This window comes from Struthio camelus, chromosome Z, assembly GCF_040807025.1.
Source record: "Struthio camelus isolate bStrCam1 chromosome Z, bStrCam1.hap1, whole genome shotgun sequence".
Lineage (NCBI taxonomy): Eukaryota > Metazoa > Chordata > Aves > Struthioniformes > Struthionidae > Struthio > Struthio camelus.
In genome coordinates, this window is record NC_090982.1 from 38,940,121 (window position 1) to 38,958,253 (window position 18,133).

At 43.3% G+C, this 18,133-nt stretch overlaps 1 protein-coding gene across 8 annotated transcripts in view; it reads right to left on the reverse strand.

The window, feature by feature from the left end:
• The window catches only part of LOC138064840 (GRAM domain-containing protein 2B-like), a 43,687-nt gene extending 26,321 nt beyond the window's left edge, over nucleotides 1-17,366 (reverse strand). For 3 of the 8 annotated variants that reach the window (XM_068928935.1, XM_068928939.1, XM_068928932.1), the window contains exon 1: nucleotides 17,094-17,287. In XM_068928935.1, the coding sequence (XP_068785036.1) occupies nucleotides 17,094-17,215 (122 nt within the window). In that variant the 5' untranslated portion in view covers nucleotides 17,216-17,287. Of the gene's footprint in view, nucleotides 1-6,615; nucleotides 6,736-17,093 lie in introns of those variants that run through there. The other 5 variants (XM_068928933.1, XM_068928938.1, XM_068928931.1 and 2 more) reach the window with 4 other exon arrangements.
• Between the last annotated feature and the right edge of the window lie 767 nt (nucleotides 17,367-18,133).

The following is an 18,133-nucleotide window of genomic DNA, read 5'->3' on the forward strand; positions in this document are numbered from 1 at the left end:
ACAAGGCCTAACACACAACACAGATGGAGATGAAAACAAACAGATTAGCTGTGTCCATCTACGCAGTTTCACCCCACCTTCCATCCAGGATGGAAAATGATCAACGTGAAGTAACTACTGAACGCTCCCCGCTCACTAAGGGTCTGGCAACCCTGAATTTCCTACAGGTATCTTTGCAACCTACCCTTTTTCCCCAACAGCCATGTCTATGCTTTCATGGAAGTGATCAGGGCAACCTAAGTAATCTAATACAAATATATTATTTCATAGTAGGAAATCCTAGCCTCCAACAATGGTTCTAAGCAGTGTTAGCCATAACAGCTCCTTTGACTGGGACATTGCCTGTAAAGAAGCATTTTTATGCTTTACAGTCCTGAAAATGGACATTCTTACTAAAATCAGATTGGACACGTGGTGGTCAAATCCCTACCAGTGCTAGTTTGCGTTTCTATTTTCTGTGTTACAGAGCATGCGTCCGAATGCCCTGCAAGCTTCTTTCTTCGGTACGATCGCTTCCGCTGCCCACATGCTATCCTCCACAGCAACACCCACTCTCTTCTATGCTGGCAATAACAAGTTTGCATGTGTTATAAATGGGCAAAAATAGGCATATATGCCATTTTGCTACACAATGGGCTTTGATACCATAACGTTCCTTCTGTCCCAGGACAAGGCCAGACAAACCTAAATGGCTCTTCTAGAACAGGTGCTAACTAGAAAATTACCATCAAGGTGCCTTAGCTTAGTTGGTCTGTCTTTCATAAATAGCCTAAACTAGAAGGGAAGAAAAAAACAAAACAAAACCTCAACAACAGTAAGAAGAAAAGGCTGTATCAGGAAAGCTAGCAAGAGGGAGGGAAGCAAAAGGCAGCCAACAGATGGACTAATGGGGCATATACCATTAAAAGTTTCCAAAGCCACCGTCCAAAGGCAGCTGAAACTGTACTTTGAGGATGAGAAAGGATGCCAGTCTCAACACAGCTCAGTTTCTCAGAAAAGGGAAACAGATCACATCGTTTTACCAAGATACCTAACTGCAGTACTTTGTCGGCTACTATTTGCACATCACTTCCAAACTTCGTTTCTTCTACTGCAACATTCGCAGAAGGCTAAACCACTGCTGAAGTGCCTACCAGAATGGATCTTTGCAAAAGGCATGCTTTGGTATGGGAGATTTTCTTGAGGATCTCGGGAGCTACAGCCTCATAGTAAAGTAACTAGGAGGCTTCCCCCTCCTATCCACCGAGGATGAAGGCTTCAGTCTGCCTCTATATCCTTTATCCTGCTGAGGTTCTCTGCTGCCTCACTACCTGTAACATGCTTCCACATTATTTTCTACTACTTTTTCTGGAAGCATATTACCTTTCCTCCCTTTAGTGTCATATTTTTAAAGGATGGAGGTGGAAGCCAGGCAGTGCCAGGTAAAAGATTTTGTAAGAGGAAGCGAATACTTTAAATAAAGCACAGAAGCTCAGTTACCCGAGGATCAGAAGAGGCAACTGCTTTCTCCTGGTACATACACTACAGCCCCAGCTCTCCCTTTTACTTAGATGTCTCGTCTCTCAATACTTAACTCCATCACTGTAACAATAATCCCAACGTGGAACAGCACACTAAGCCATTTTACAAGCTCCAGACAGGGGGCTGGCTGGGAACAGTCGCCTCTGTCCTCCTGGGATTTCCCTTGACCTTTCCACTTTCTAAAATAAAACAAGAATTTAAAGTGTCTGTTCTTAAGTCTCTCCGCAAGAAAACACTAAAAATTCCTCTGCCATTTTGGAGAGCATTTTGGAGTTTCTAGATGAAGAAGTTTACTTCCAAGGAAGAGAAGAGAACCACAGACAGCTTGTCTTGCCATCTATCTGTTATCTTCAGAGAAAGAATTTGCTGTGGAATGACAATATTTGAGAAGACATTTGGTAAACAACTGGATCCAGACTGCTACCCAGAGATTCCCATTTAAGTAAGTACCAAAAAAACAAACAAACAAAAAAAAACCCCACCCACACAAGCCATCTTTAAAGATCTCTCTGGCCTAACAACAGTCTAAATGGGTTCACCAGCTCTGTGTGTTCTAGCTGAAAGGGCCTGACATCTCCTGTGGTCACAAAGGAAATACAGGCTAGAAAGGACTCCATGGGGGACACAGTGGATGAGATACTACCACTAGTTTAACCACTTGGGAAGTTTACTTCTTTTTTCCTAGTCTGGCTGAGGTCAAACGGGTATATCCTTTCCAATTAATCAGAGCAACATTTATGGCCTTTGTAGCAGCTGCTTGCAGAGCATTAAGATCACAAGTCCCAGCCATGGTATCACTAGATAAGCACACAACTCTAACCTAATTTCAGCGTTTATGGAGATAGCAGTAAGAAGCTAATATACTATGTTTGCGCATCACCTGTCAAATACCATCAACAAATCCCACTGCCCAAAGCTTACATCTAGATATTATGTTGCCAACAAGTATTCTTCATGGACTATCTCTGCAACTAAGTACCAAAGGCAGCACATGGGGAGTATTCCAGGATAGCCAGTGGTTAGCCAGGTTCAGGTTAGCCTCTGTACCTCAGCACAGAGGCACTGCGGTACTAAGAAAAGGCCTGTTCAGACTCATGAGAAATGCATTTATGTATTAAAACACTGTATTAAAGCACAGCTATATTAAAACTATGTTCAAACACTACGTTACAGCACATGTACAACTATATTAAAAAGCTTGCTTTTGTAACTTCAGTGTGTATATGCAGTAGAGCGAAGAAAGAGTAACAGCAAAAAGAAAAAAGACAGGCACAATTAAAGACCATCATCATGAACAAATGGAGGTCATCCAGGTTAGAAACCTCTCTTCTGTCACATCTCAAGTTTAAGTGTTCCACTTTGCAATCCTGACCTTCTATTCAGGTCATGTATTACAACTATCATGTACTACAACTATTTTATAACCATAAAAAGAAAATCAAGGAAAACTAAAGGGAAAATTAAAAAACATGACACTCCAACTGTGTACAAACCCTCATCTAGTAGAAGTACAAAACATGTATAACATCGGCATACACCTACACCTTCTTCCCCCTCTCTGCAAAGAAAAGCGGCAGAATTTTGGCTATTGGAAAGGAGTTAATCTGGATCAGCGCAGAATTACAGGCAGCTGCCTGTATTGTCAGTTGTACAGCAACTCTGAATCAGTTAAAGTAGCTTCCACTTACCTTTCTGCATTTTGCATTTGTCTCAAGTAACATAGTTTAGAACAAAAGCTACTGAGCTGCAATCACACAAAAGGTGAACCAGTCATCTTTAACCCTCTAACTGTTTATCAATTGATAAGTTAACACCAGCTATTGCAGCATCACACATATCAGATAAACATAACCCATAAAAATTGCATTCTCTCTATTCCCAGGAGAGTGTAACTTGCATGTAAGTATTTTCTAGTGCTTTCAGAAGCACATTTTTTTTCAACAGGTACAAAGTTTTGCTCAAAAAATAAATTTTAAAAAATAATTTAATAGTTTTAAATCCCAGCCTCCCGACTTCCAAGTTATACTCAGTTACTGGATAGTACCTTACGCTGTAAGACAACAAAGCGCTCCTTAATGTTAGCAACATCTTACCAGTGAGCTTCTTAATAAGTCACATACTGTAACTGAGTACCTTGCCTAAACACAGATTTAACAGTTTTAGGCCCAATACTATCTGTGGAAACCAGGAAACGCCCTATTGAATTCAGCAGAACGAAGCACGCGCAAGAGGAGTCAGACGCTGACTAAGAACTGCTTGTTATTAGATTTCTGCTATTTCTGCTTAACATGCTGCACTGTATTTTCAGTAATTCAACATCTATTCAAAATTATCTAGCAGTCCTTCCAGTGGGACAGACAGTTTCTGAGATAGGTTCAGGACCATCAAAGCACTCCCCCTTTTGAGTCAGAAGAATACACATCTTTCAAGTAAAATGCAACAATTGACCCCTTTTCGGTTCTAGGCCACATCAGGACACAGTGGCCAGGGAACTCTACTTGGACAGCATTCTGGGGACTTTTTTTGATTCTCTTGGGAGAAACACTCAATTTAATGACAAATTTTCAGTGCTTCACTATTTTGGGTGTGCATTGTAACTGTGCGCATCTTACAGGCGATGTTATCTCTAAGGTTGTACAACCCGCAAAGCTGTACTGCAAGCTTTGCAAAGAAGGTATGGCTGTTATTAAGCATACCAGAGAAGCTCATTCTTTAATCAGTGTGAACATATTTAACTGTTTATGTATAAGTTGCCAGGATCCCTGACACAAAAATCTTCTTCTTTTATAAATGTAAACTCCTCTAATCTAACCCCCACATGGAAAAACTTTCTAACACTTAAATCCTTCAGAAGTGCTTACCCTCCATGGGCACCTTTGCGGCAGTAGGTGCATACAGAGCTATAAAGTCCATCTCTAAAGTGAACATACATTTAAGCATGCCTGAATTCCAAGAAGTACAGATAACTGTACACACAGAAATGTATCTCCCCTGGGCACTGGAAAGGGCTTTAAGGTACAACTCTGCCTGCACTTCTTTCAAGCAGAGGTCAGCATGAGCTATTCTGGTTGCACATTGTTTCTTGACAATACACAATGGGGAAGAAAAAACAAACCCACAAAACCCCACTTACTTATGAACTAAAAAAAACAAGTCAAAAAAACCCAAACCAAACCCCAAACCCAGCCTTTGGAGGTCCTACTGTCTTAACCCGCTAACTCAGTTCTAACTCTGAAGCAAAACCCAAATTGTGTCCTTCTTCCTCAGCTGAAGAATCTCCCCATATTTCCAATTTTATCAAACCAAAGTTACTCAACTTCTGAGGTTAACTCACAGTCAAATGAGCACAACGCTTTTTCAGAAGGATCCACTTGTCACTTAAAATGGAATTTGACAAGCAAATTCCAACTTTTTCCCCCTCCATCCAGTAAACACTTAAAACAATTTTCTAATTTAAGACAAAGCATTTCAACATTTCCCTCTAGCCCAGTATCTCTATTCCTTTGCCGCACAGGCTGGTTTTGCTGCACACTTTGCAGCCTGCAGCATAAAAGCTTGCCTAGCTCCCCTGGCATGCTACCTATGTTCTGCTGGAAAGGGAAAAATTATCAGCTGAAGAGGAGAGTCACAGTGATGAGACTTCCTCCATTTATCATGATGGTAGGAACGACCTGATTTTCGCAGCTGCACGAAATTCAACACTGAAAGACTGTGATGCTTGAGGATAAAACAGAGGTTCAGTTTGTTTGGGGAAGTACATTATCTCAGACATTAGGCTTGGGATACACTGCCCTGCACTCGTTACTCTTGGCTGGCCCCGTTCTCAAGAGCAGGATCAGACATAGATCTCGCATACCTTAAGAACTTCATTAGATTCATCAGCATAATTGCGTAGGGGATCAGGACCCAAGGCTTGAAGTCAGAAGGCTCTAGGGAAGGGGGGAGAATTATCGCCTCATTTGTCATCCGAAGTCACTGATGGCTGGCCACCAGTGCTCACGCCACCCAGGCTAAGACACTTAGAAGAAACTCTGAGTCCTAGTGCTGTCCAACAAGCAAGTTATTTCTGGCAACAGATTTCACTGCCATACATACTTTGGAACTACACCTGCCTGGAGACCAGGGATACAACAGTCAGAAAAAAAACACAGAGCAACTCAGACTTTCTTTCCAGCTGGTTGCTGGCAACTTGCTTTCCTTTCTCCTGGAGGTTACTTCTTCAGATCAGTTACCTTTGCAGGGAAAAAACTCTTTGGGAAGGGGAATCATTCCAAATCAGGAGAAAGTCACAACTTGTTCTCTTTTGAGCAGAAAGTTGCAAGCCCCAGATTTTCCAGTTTCTGCTACCCAGATGTCCAACATCTCACGCAGCCTCCTCAGGACTGTCAGCTCCCCGGTGAATGGGCAGCCCGCAAGGAAACCAGTCGGCTCTTGAGACCTGGCAGGACTTTTATGCGATGCTCGTTACCCCTGCGTACGAGCACGCGAGCAACAGATGATCTTCGCCTCCGGCAGCCACCGAGAGCCCACGACCGGAGAGGTGGAGGGGCGTGGGTCTCCTCGGCCGCCCCAGCCGGGGGACGGGTGCCGCCACGCCGAGCGCCTCGTGGCCTAGCACCAAGAGAAGCCCTCGACGCCCCTGCGCTCGCAGCCGGCCCTCAAGCCCTCTCGCCTTCCTCCGGGAGGGCGCGCGCGGCGGGGGGAGTTTCGGTGCCTCGGTCTGCGCAGCGCCCGCCAGCTGGAGGGGCGAGGGGTGCCAAGGCGTCGCCGCTCGCCTCTCGCGGGCGCAGCGGTGACGCTCGGCGCCCCCTTTCACTCGGCCTCGCCCGCCTCAAACGCTGGGCGGAAAGTTTCCTCAGCTTTCCCCAGCGCCTGCGGCTCGGCCTGCGCGCAGCCGACCGCACCGGCGCTGCCCGCCCCGAAGGGCGCGCGCTGATTTACGCCCAGCGCCGCGCACAGCCAGCTCGCCGGCCCTGGCTGCAGCAGCGCAGAAGCGTTTCCAGGCTCTCGCCCCCCCCCCCCCCAGTAACTTCCCGCCGCCGCTGCCCTTCCTCCCGCGCAACCCCCGCGCCGCCCCGTCCCCGCGGCACTCACAGCAGCGCGGCGCCCCTGGGCTCCCGCCGCCCGGCGGCCCGCGCCGCCTTCGCCTCCTCCGCCTCGCACCGCGCCTCGCTCATCAGCACCATCGGCCCCGCTGGCCCGGCCCGGCCCTCTGCCGCCGCCGCCCCCGCCCCGAGGCGGCGCCGCCCCGGCCCGGCGGGGAAGGGCGCGGAAACCCGTCCCGCCAGCCGGGCGGGGCCGAGCGAGCCGCGGCAGCGCCGCTCGGCGAGCAGCGGGGGGGCCGATCCGTTACACGGCGTGAATTATTCAGGCGCGAGGCCGCCCGGCACAAAAGGGCTCCTGAATGTTTTATTGGGGGGGGGGGGGGGGGAGAAGTGACGGCGCCGCGGCCCCGCTGCCGGCGGCGGAGGGGCAGGCCCCGTCCTCCGCCGGGGGAAATGAGGGGTTTGGGCTCCCCCCCCCCCCCCCCGGGAAGGCGGCGCTCTGCGGCCCCGCCGAGCCCTCGCCGCCAGGTGCCTCAGGGCGGCCGCCGAGGCGGTCACCTGCGACACCCCCAGGGCAGCTGAGCAGCCCCAGGAAGTCACCTCATGTCACCTCATGTTTTTTTCAAAAAAAGGAAAAAAACCCGTGAAAACTAGAACAAATGTCAGCTCCCCCCCCCCCCCCCCGCACACTGCTGGGCTTGTGGGGGCACCTGCACACAGGTGGGAAAGGGAAGTGACAGCACTCAGCACAAGTCAGCGTGAACCAACACAAGAAAAAATCATTGCTTGATAAATACCTGAGAAATAGTTTCACTTGGGGGACAGTCGTCCCCCCCCCCCCCCCCCAAAAAGCACCACTGAAAGATGGACTCTAGGGCAGCACAGCAGGAAGCCAAAAAAAAAAAAAAAAAAAAGAGGCCCACCTGGAGAAAGACATCCCCAGAAGGAAGCCCATTTCCATAATTTGATTTGTTGCAGGCCGTAGTAAGTCTTTCTTTCTAACCAGCAGGCTGCCTTCACTGGAGTTGAAAGGAGAGTACATACAGCGGAGCAGTCCTCCTCAGGGAGGTTCAAGGTAGGGTATAAATACTAGCATATGCCGCAGAGGAGAAGATGCCTAAAACAGATCCGTCAGCCCTCTGGGAGTCCCGTGGCCATTCACCAACTGCTTGAGGCTTACACAATACTTGGAAAGAGTGAAAGAACTGAGTACTGGGTATTACAGCAGCAATATTCAGAAAGTCAGCAAAAAGAAAAAAAGAGTTATTAGTTAAGAGGCTGAGGACTGCTGTGACTGACTGGGAACACAGACCCTGCAGGAAGTACAAGCTGCTTTCTGCTCTTAGCGAGACCAGGTGGATTTTATTAGTTCCAGTCCAGGAAAATTTAAGAACTATATGCCAATCTGAATAGAAAAAAAAGGAATATAAAATAACTGTACTTTAGGAGAAAACATTAACTAAAACTTACATATAATTTAATATCAAAACCAAAGCACACATGGCAAATAAATGAAATTCAGTTTATAAGAAAAATTGTTCAGAGCTGGCAAGTCTTGCACACTTACATGTGAAACTTTGTTGCCTTATGCTCCCCATACAATGCCTGAACTTTTGGTTGAGTTCCTCAACCCTCTTACACCAGACACAACCTGCTGTTACTTGGCTGCATCCCATTTATCCAAGGGGTAATGAAGTGGACCCCATTTCAGCTGTGTGGGCTAGCTGCACAGCTGGAGCTGAAAGGGTCGGGGAGGCAGGGTTGTCTCCTTGTGTTGGTTAGGAGCCCTCTTCTGGGGTGCAGTTGCAGGTCCCCTGGGAGCTTTTCCTATGATCTGCATGTGCTGCCAAGGCATGCGCTGGTGCACCTAGAATCAGTAGGGAGAGTGACTGCCTGCCAGGAGAGAAGCATTCATCTCATTTTTGAGGCTTTTGGGATGCACTAGAAATATGTCAGAGGATTCAGCTGGTATTTCACTCCTTAATTTTAGAGGCTGAAGGCAGACTGCTGGTTCATCTAGTCTTGGGTGGCCCTGTCCACTTCAGTAGAATAATGTTGATTTATGCTAGGTGGACATCTGGCTTCCAGATGTTTGACCAAATAAAATGAGCTGCCTTTGCTTTGCAACCTCTGGCAGATCTAGCTACAGGTGATAAATGCTACTGCTGCTTGTTTTCCTCACCCCTCTGCTGGCAGTTCCTGCCTCTGTCAGTGGTGCAAGAACTGAGAATGCAGCTCCCTGACTCCTGGGTTTCACTGGCTGTCGTTCTAGTGTCAGCTGGCTCCGCTGTTTAATGATGCCGTCATATTAAGCCATTGTTTCTCAAGGTATGCAAAGCGCTCTGTGCTAAGTTGTCAAGGTATTCGCTATGGAAGAAACTTAAGTTCAAAGAAATTCATGCCTGCAGCCTAGATGCTAAAAATGAATCCTTGCTGAGATACTTTGTTCCATATCATGCTATCTTAACCCTTGTTAGAGAGTTGTTTCTGGTAGATTTTCAACACATGCCTCTTTAGTGGCTCTTCTGTATTTTGTTATGCTCTTTTAATGATAGTGGCGGTAATAAGGAATGCCTCTAGCTTGTGTTTTTTCTGAGGATGTAAAAAAGATGTTCTGTGACCGAGCTTTGTCAAACTGCGTTTGGTGCAGCAACTCCAGAGCAAGGCGAGATGCTCCACAGTGAGAAAAAATTCTGGATGCCAGGACTGTCAGTAACATGTAGGGGAGGGTGCCTTATATTAAACTGTTAAATGTGCAGCTGCTGATGTGGGTGGAATATATTTTAAGACCTTATGCTTTTATTGTGATATGCTGTGGCGAGTCTTACGTAAGCAGAAAAGCACAAAGGAGCTTTTACTATACAGTTAGAATTGCTCATGTATAATAAATACAGTAAAGCAAGTATGTGAAGACCAAGCTGTCAACAACAGAGACCTATTGTGTGAAAATCTACACTGTAGTTTATCTCTTTGTAATGGGTGAAATCCAGATTGGGGAAGGAAATAGAAATTAGTGTATTATGAAATTACTGTTTACTAATTATTGTTTAATACCTGCCGTTCTGGTGATGTCATATAGGCAAAAATCAACATGATCCTGTTCCTTATCCCAAAGCAATGCCTGCTATTTGTATGTCATTCCTGACAAGATGCCTGTCTAATCTGTTCTTAAAAGTCAGCAATGTAGCCAGACAACCAGTTCCAGTGTTTGCTATCATCATCCAGAGGAAGTCTTCCTTAATTTCTGACTTGATCCTGAATCCTTCTTGCTGAAATTGAAACCCATTAGGTCTTATTTTATTCATCATGAAGAAAAAGAAAAACTGTCTCCTCCACTGCCCCCATTGTCTTCTTCTCCTTAGCTTAAGAAAAAAGGTAGAAATTACATCTTCCTTTTTCCTCCACTGTGAGTTCTCTCTAGGGGTCCAGATCTCTCTTCAAACGCAGTTGCTCCAGAGGCAAGATTAAAAGATCACTTTATCTGTCTTACGTACGCTACCTTTGTTTATATATCCTAGTGTGGTGTCAACATGTTTCACAGCAGCATGACGTTGGCTCGTGTTTAGTTGTTCAACCACTGCGACCAGGTGAACCTTTATAAAGGGACAACTCAGAGGCTGTTCTCTTCCAGTTCCTGACTATCTGATTGTTAGATGTGACTAAATATATGGCCTTCTACTTGTCCTTGTTGAATTTCACTCTCCTTTTTTTTTTTTTTTTTTGATCATTTCTTCAATTGATCAAAATAACTTTGAATCGTGTCTTGAATGATATGAGGAAAGGAAGAGTAAAGGGGTCCAATGAGACACACTGGCAAGGTCAGTATAAAACAGCAGTCCCATACCTAGGGATTTTTGGATAGGATATTGTCAGTGAATGATTAAAAAAAAAAAAAAGACAATCTAATCAGAAATAAATGGGGTCAGAAATTGTCTTAATCAACAATATCGATGCATCAATCAACAGTATTAATCAACAGTATGATGTTTTTCTTTCAGTGCAGTCATCAAGACTGTTCATTAAGTATTTGTCAGTTTGTGTGGTAGGTATCAGCACGTGTAAATAGGAGGGAACATCCTTGTGCAGGAACAGAGCAGAAATCACTACAGTGACTTCTGGCACTCTGTCTACTTTAAACACGTCTCTCCTCAGTAGGGACCTCTCATACACCTTTGCCCTGCTCCTCCTCCTATATCCAGGAAGTGCCCCTACTCTGAAGGGTGAAAGTCAAAAGTACCCTTCTATCTGCTCCTTCCAATGTTACAGTTAATTTCCATTTTAACAAAATTCTGAGTTTAAAACTGCATCAGACAGCTCCCTTGGAGATGGATGCTACTATATTAAACACAAATTCAGGTACCCAAAATGTGTCCATGTTTTTTTCTGCATGTTTAATGAAGTAGGCTTGGTGTATGAAAGATTGTATTTTAATTTTTCACCCACAAAACCAGCTGCGGAGAAAGACCTTTTCCTTTTTAAGCTGAAAACAAATCTGATCTAAAAGAGAAATGCTTGCTGCAGTAACCTATGATTAAAAGCAAGCTGGTGAATATTATCTCACAGGATGTATCTTTCTCTAATATCCTTTGTCTGTTACAGTCATGAATACAAAGTGTAGCTATAGAGAACTTGTAGGTAAAGCTGGCAATTAGTTTCAGTACAACGAATTTCCAAATTGTAGGTGTAACAGTCTAAATGCTTTCCATGAATTAGGTGATTTTTGTCAAAACCATTAATGGGAAAAATTGTTCAAAACTCCCAAAATCGGATGTTAAGATGTGCAAAGAGATAGAGCATTAGCAGGACCTAAATGCAGGCTCTTTTGGGTTACAGGCCATATCCCTGGTTACATCTTGTCTTCAGTTTTCCATACTGTGTTGTGCATCTGGTAAAATGCTGTGAAAGATATTCAAATGCCTCGGAAGCCTTTAAGGGATGAAAGACCCATTAAATAACTCCTTCCATTATTCAGTACAAATACAACAGGGAAGCAGATTTATGTTAGATACCATAGATAGAGAATTTGTGGTAGCACGAGACACATGCTAGATGTGTTTGGAAAGATGTTGAATCAGTAAAAGATTTTCATTTCTGGAATATATACAAGTCAGCCACAAGTGGCAAGACAGAGGGAAATGGGTTGCAGCTTGGGAGGTGCAATATCCTTACTTAGAACGAGAAAAACCTTCCTCACTTGGAGGGTGCTGCAGCATTGGAGGAGATTGCCCAGAGAGGTTGTAGGCTCTCCATCTTTGGAGATTTTCAAGACTCAGCTGGACAAAGCAACAGCTGACCTGATCTAGTCTTGCTGAAAGTCCTGCCTCAAGGAGGAGTGTTGAGAAACATCTGCAAATCACTCAGCATATTTGAAATATGCTCAAAAGAAATGGAATAAACCAAGGTCCTAAATAGATCCTGGAGGATAACTAGGGGCCAGAACAGTGAGTTGTGCATATCAAGCAATTCTGACCAGTTGAATCCCATCCCCTGCCCGGATTAAGATTTTAGTCATGTGTTTGTTTTTAAAAATGTGAGATTGCTTTATATCACCTGTATCGAGTGATAGGTTTCTTATGAGCAATATGCCAGAAGTATTATCTACTTATTCTTTCCAGTTTTGTATTTAAAGGAGTCTAGACTACTGCTTTGGTTGAACTCCACTTTGGGCAGGAAAGTGCCTAGAGCATGTGAGGTAAGCTAGACTGGATGCTAGTTAGAGCACACAAACGATGGGGCGTGCTGAGGCTGTTCGTTATGGCTCAGCACTGAAGCAATTGGATGCAATATACAATTATGTACTGTGGCACCTAGCAGGAAAAAGCAGAGAAATCATCATGTAAGTCAGCTGAACTTTCTAGGAATAAAACATAAAACACACCCAACTTCTGGGGTATTAGTAACATGGTGTCAGCTCCTCTCCCAGTGAGTGTGTAACACATTGTACATATACTTTATCAGCACGTGTACTGCCATTTTGATACTAGTGACCTACACACAGTTTTCTGCGTGGAGTCAAAGAAGACACTGTGTGCTCATGAGCAAAACAACAACGTGGAAAGGAGGGTTAACAGCAGTATGCAACCTCAGCAAAACGCAATGGAATTGGTGAAGTAAAGGAACATTCATCTCTCTCCAAAATGCTCATGGAAACATGTGCATGTAATAACTCAGTTCTGCTGCCTATGAATTGGCACTCAGGCAATTACCATTTACCAGAAAAATGCAGGTCACGGTCTCCTCTTACTTTATGAGAAAAGAGCAGTCAGGGCGTATTTCCTAAGCCATACATTGTCCCAGATGCTTCACGGTTGGCATTATTGGAATGTTACAATGCCTAGACCTTGTCATTGATAAAACAAAAGTACCAAATCTCTTGGCAGTAAAACCCAATTTGTGCAGTTATAACCACCATTTAATACATGGGCCAACTAGGCAGGAAGAGCTAAACACAAATATTGCTTGTTCTGCCCTTGTGAGTCAGCTTAGCTTAATCCGTCATCTTCCATTTATATATGCCCAAAGGAAATTCTGGGTCACATGCAAATGTAGCATCTCTGTGTATGGGATGGGAAAGGGAAAACATTTTCAAGCCAGGGGCACCAGTATGTTTAAGACATCAAACAGCTGTGTGTCTAATGAATCAGGTGTGTATGTAATTGCTGAAACTGCATATAGTAAAGGAATATGTATGGATACCTTCTTGAATCAAATATGCATGCACACATATATTCATGGTATATGTAAAACTGGTGATCATTTAGTCAAGAGAAACCTTGATCGTCTGGCAGTCTCTAACGAGCAGCAGTATAATGTGCAACTAGGTAAAGAAATGAAAATATAGCTTCTGTAAGCAATAGATTGAATCTTCCAGTAGAAAAATAGTACGTAGACTTTTCAAAGAACTTAGGACTTGATGGCTCCTGCCCTGAGGAGAGCAAAACTAGAGGGAGGGACGCAAGAAACCAAAATGACGTAAAAGAATGAATGATGCTATCAGTTCTCTTATAGTCTTTACATCAGAGGGATTATGAATAATAAGCTGTCCTACTGAGCTGTATGGACTTACTGTTTTGTCTCAGGCAGAACTAGCAGCTGTATTATTCTCAGAGAAAATTCTATCCAGAAATGTCTTGGTCATAAGGGCCGCACAGGGTAAATGCCAAATCCCAGACTCATTGAGGAGTACTCATTGAGGAGTAAAGTGGTTGGCAGTGTTTCAGGTGCTCATAAGTGAGCTGTAAAGATAATACATCTTTTAGAAGGTGGTGGATATTTGCTTCTCTCTTTAACACTGCTGTTTGAATTTGTCTGAACTAAGCCTCAGCGTTACAGCAGTGCATTGGAGATATTTCTGAGAGATATGATTCTAACACCAAAGTCCATTTGCTTAAAAGAACTTCAATTTCCATCTAAAATAAAATCTTCAGAGAGAAAAACTGAATGTATGGGTCCTTTTTTTTTTCTGTCCAAAATTCTGTCCAAACAAAAACCCAACTGCAACATAACGTTGTCTTTACCCTTTATGTTACAGTTTCAAGTAGTTACACAGTTTTTCCTAAGTAATGTTTTCCAAACCTCAGTATGCAAAACATAGCTTCATATTAGTGCCAAATCATAGATGGAAAACGTATGTATAGTATTGCATTGATTTATACACGACCACACACCACATGAGCTGCCAAACCAGGACTGGAGTCAAGAACCCTTTTGACTCCCGTTTCCATGACTATGCCTTTAGAAAACATTACTTTCCGTACTGGAAATCCTTTCTGATTGTTTTATGTCAGCTAATTTTAATGTTGCTGGCCAATGCTGAATCTTTATTTTAGTTTACAAGCATTTGATATACTTAGATCTTTTATACCTCTGCTATTTGATTACTGCTAAGGTTGATGTTAACATCCTTTAGCAGTACGATGCTCACAGAACTCGCAGTCAGTAGTCCTGACCCAAATTACTTAAAAATCACATCCCCATGTCCAACATATTTTTTTCAGGATAATTTTGAAGACTGGTCAAACCCACAAATCTTGAGATTTTTCTAAGTTGTAGGAAATCTGGATGCTGGGTTTTAGCTCACGTCCGTTATAGGGATAGGTTCGAACGGGGAGGTTGAGATCCCCTTGGCTTTTGCCAATATTTTGGTGAGGACTACCGGAAAATGTTTTGTCCTGATGTCAGGACAGTTCTATAAATTCATACTGATGAAATGCTGCATGCACATGTGGCCAATGCTCTTATCAATATCAGTCTCTGATCTGTGTACGTGGCTGACGCTTCAGCTATAGCTCCAGAGCCTTAATCTGCTTCTGAAATCAGTTCTGTGTCAGAAGCAACATGCTGCCATGGTGATAAACTGTGAGCTCCCCTACGTGAAATGTTAATCACCCCCTGGTTTCTGGCGAAGTCATGCTCATCTGCAGAGTGCCAATTACAGTGAGGTAAAGACAGAGGTATATAACAGCTTAGGTATATAGTCAGTCTTTGACCTCAGGCATGAATAATTGCAATCATTAATATAGTAAATTGTCTCTGTATATGCGTCTTCATATACAGGAAATATTCCCTAAGTGAATAGGATTGTCCTGAAAATAGTACCTAAAAATGCAAAGCCTGCATTTCCGTTTCCCAGAAGTGACTTCCCTGATTTTCCATGTGCCTCATTTCGGATAAGCATATCATAACTGTGACAAACACATGAAAAGCAAGTTCTGTGAGAGAGCTCAGTCCGGCCATAGTGTGCAAACGTGCACTCTTGTTATTAGGTTGTCTCGTTCTTGCAGCCTGTTATTCCACTGTTTGCCGTTGACAGAGGTATAGTTTCACTACAGGGCTTTATGATCACATTATCCTTCTTCCTGAAATAGCAGCTGAGTAAACCGAATTTCCAAAGGGCCTGCCCCTGCCACTTGCTATAAGGCAGGCCAGTTGATTATTGAGAAATATGAGGCAAAGGACTCTCTTCTTCATAAGGGCTGATCACATTGCTTTCAGAGCACGTATGGTTTGTATACCAGTTATCTATTAGTAAATAAGGAAGCGGGTAAATCTGTCTGCTTCGTTTTCCAAGCAGGGCAGCGAAAAGAGGGTAAACTTTATGCTGCCCGAATTAGCAGCAGTTAAACATCAGCTACTTGTGTTGAACCCTCCCTGCTTCACTGTACATACTCATCTCCCATGCCTAACTGAACACTGAGATCAAAAGGGGCATACAAATACACATGCGGATGTTGTTTTAAAAAGCAGGCTCTAACTGATTCATTCTAGGTAAGCGCCTCTGAGAGCTCTAATTAAAACTTGTAATTTCTCTTTCCTCATTCTGGGTTCAGACTGGTGGATGCTCTGACATTCGAGTTGTTAGAAAAGACTTTATGCAGATATAATAATAAAAAACCCTAATTATATTTCACCAGAGGAGAAAACGAGGCCAGCAAACTTATTTATACCTGTGACCTAATTAGTGATGTTAGCTGTCACCCCGTATAAAGAATTTGTACAGTTCTACAAAGAAAAATAATTCAGTCCCACAGAGAATATGTAGAGGTGCTCCCTGCAAGCCACTCCTCAGGGCGGGCTGGGCAATGGGCGGATATCGAGGACAGGGCTTGGGGGAGAATTCTCAGGCTGGTTAAGAAACAGTAAATATTTTATTATTATTATCAAAACATAATATATAATAATATTTTATTACTAATATTTATTATTTTACAAATATTTTAAATTTATTTTATTTGTAAAGGGCTGAAATAGATACTACTGAAATTTACCTGTCTTTGACCTGCAGTGGATGTATAAGTGCTAAGTGCCAGTAACTCTCTGACACTGCCTTTCCTCGTTTATCTATGGCGCCTAAAATGTGCACCCTCTGTCCAGAACCCTTCCTGGCGATGAATCAACCTTGGTGCGAGTCCACAGTTCGACAATGAATCCACGCTTCCAAAGTAAGAAGATAGCTCTGCCCTTAAAAAATCTTTGCAGTAGATCATTCTGTTAGAAAACCCTTTAGAAGCCTCGACTGACATGAATACGTTTTGTTCTTATAGCAGCGTTTCCCTTGAAAGACAATTGAGTAAGCATTGTAAAGTTTCCTATAGGCCAAAATACACATGAAAATATTTTGTCAAATTCTCTGTTGTAACATAGTTTACCTTTGTTTTGTACACAGATCCACTCGAGTCACAGATAGTCCTTGATAACCTGGCAGGGATGTTTTAAGACTTTAGTTTATTAGTGGACCGTGCTATACGTATTCCAAGTGCTACTTTACTGAAGTGGATATGCAGACGCAGAGAACAACCACCTCCTGTCCATCCTCACACATTTCTGCTTTACACCAGCTCTCCCATTGCCAGCACAAGCGGTAGCACAGGTGAAATTACCATCTCTGCATGCGTTGCCTTCCCAAATTAAGCTTCCTCGTTAGGGTATTTTCATTACTGTGTGTGTCCCAGTGCCCTCCTGTGTCGCTGCCCTCACCGTCCAGGCACGAAGCACATACAGAACACTCAGACACAGATCTGAATTTACCTTAAAAATACTGATCCAAAACTCTCTGTAGGGCTGACTGAAGGGTCATTACTTGACTTTCGGGAGCTGTTCTGACTTTCAAAACGAAAAACGGAGTCCTCCAAGGAATTCCTTTTTCTCATCGTTTCAATGGAGTTAACTGCAGAGTTAAATAAGTTCCGCTCTAGAGTGATATTTCAAAAGCACAGCGTTTCGCTGCGATAGGAAGTGCATTCTTGGTGTGACTCAAGCTCAGGCTGGTTATTTAAATCAGTTAATAAGTAACATTGACATGACATCATAAAGTGGTTTTCCTTTTATCCACAGTGCCTCATAGGCTTATTTTGAAACAAATCTCTCCAATTCTAGGTACAGTATGTCTTTGGAATATAATTATTAATAACAGCGAATTGTTTTGATGAATAAAGAAGAAGAAGGGGTGTAAAACAAGAACACTAATTCAACTAATGTTTCATTGCCAGGTTAGCGCGTCCCTGTCATAATGTTCCCTGTCACAAATTCTACTTTAAAAATTACCTACGTGTCTCTAATTATCCAGGTTTGAACAATATAATTGCATATCTTTTAAAAGTGACTATATCCAACCCTTTTGAAATGTCAACATTATTTCATTGCACTTCCACAGCACCAAATTCGTGCTCATGCATGCACATAGCTGCTATAAAATAAAGTCATTGCAGTTCAGCTTAAATACTGATAATAATTTAATTCTCAAATTATCACAAAACATCTGAACAAAACCGGTTTGTCTAGTCATTGTTTTTCTCACAGAAAATGCCAGACATTAACTGCAAACTTGTACAGTTTTCTGTTTGTTGAAGATGACTATAAAGATTAGGTTAGTCCAGAAAACGCAAATGCCATGTCTCTCTAAATTTTAAGACCTTCCGTAATGCTGAATTAACAGCCCAAGTCCTCCAGAAATTCCCTTAAACGTTAGTTAGGGTCTACATGGTAGTAAGGGTTTGTCTATGAGACTGAACAAACATGTGGAATGTAACTCTCTCTTCTGATCTGCAGCATCTATAAATAGGTTATGA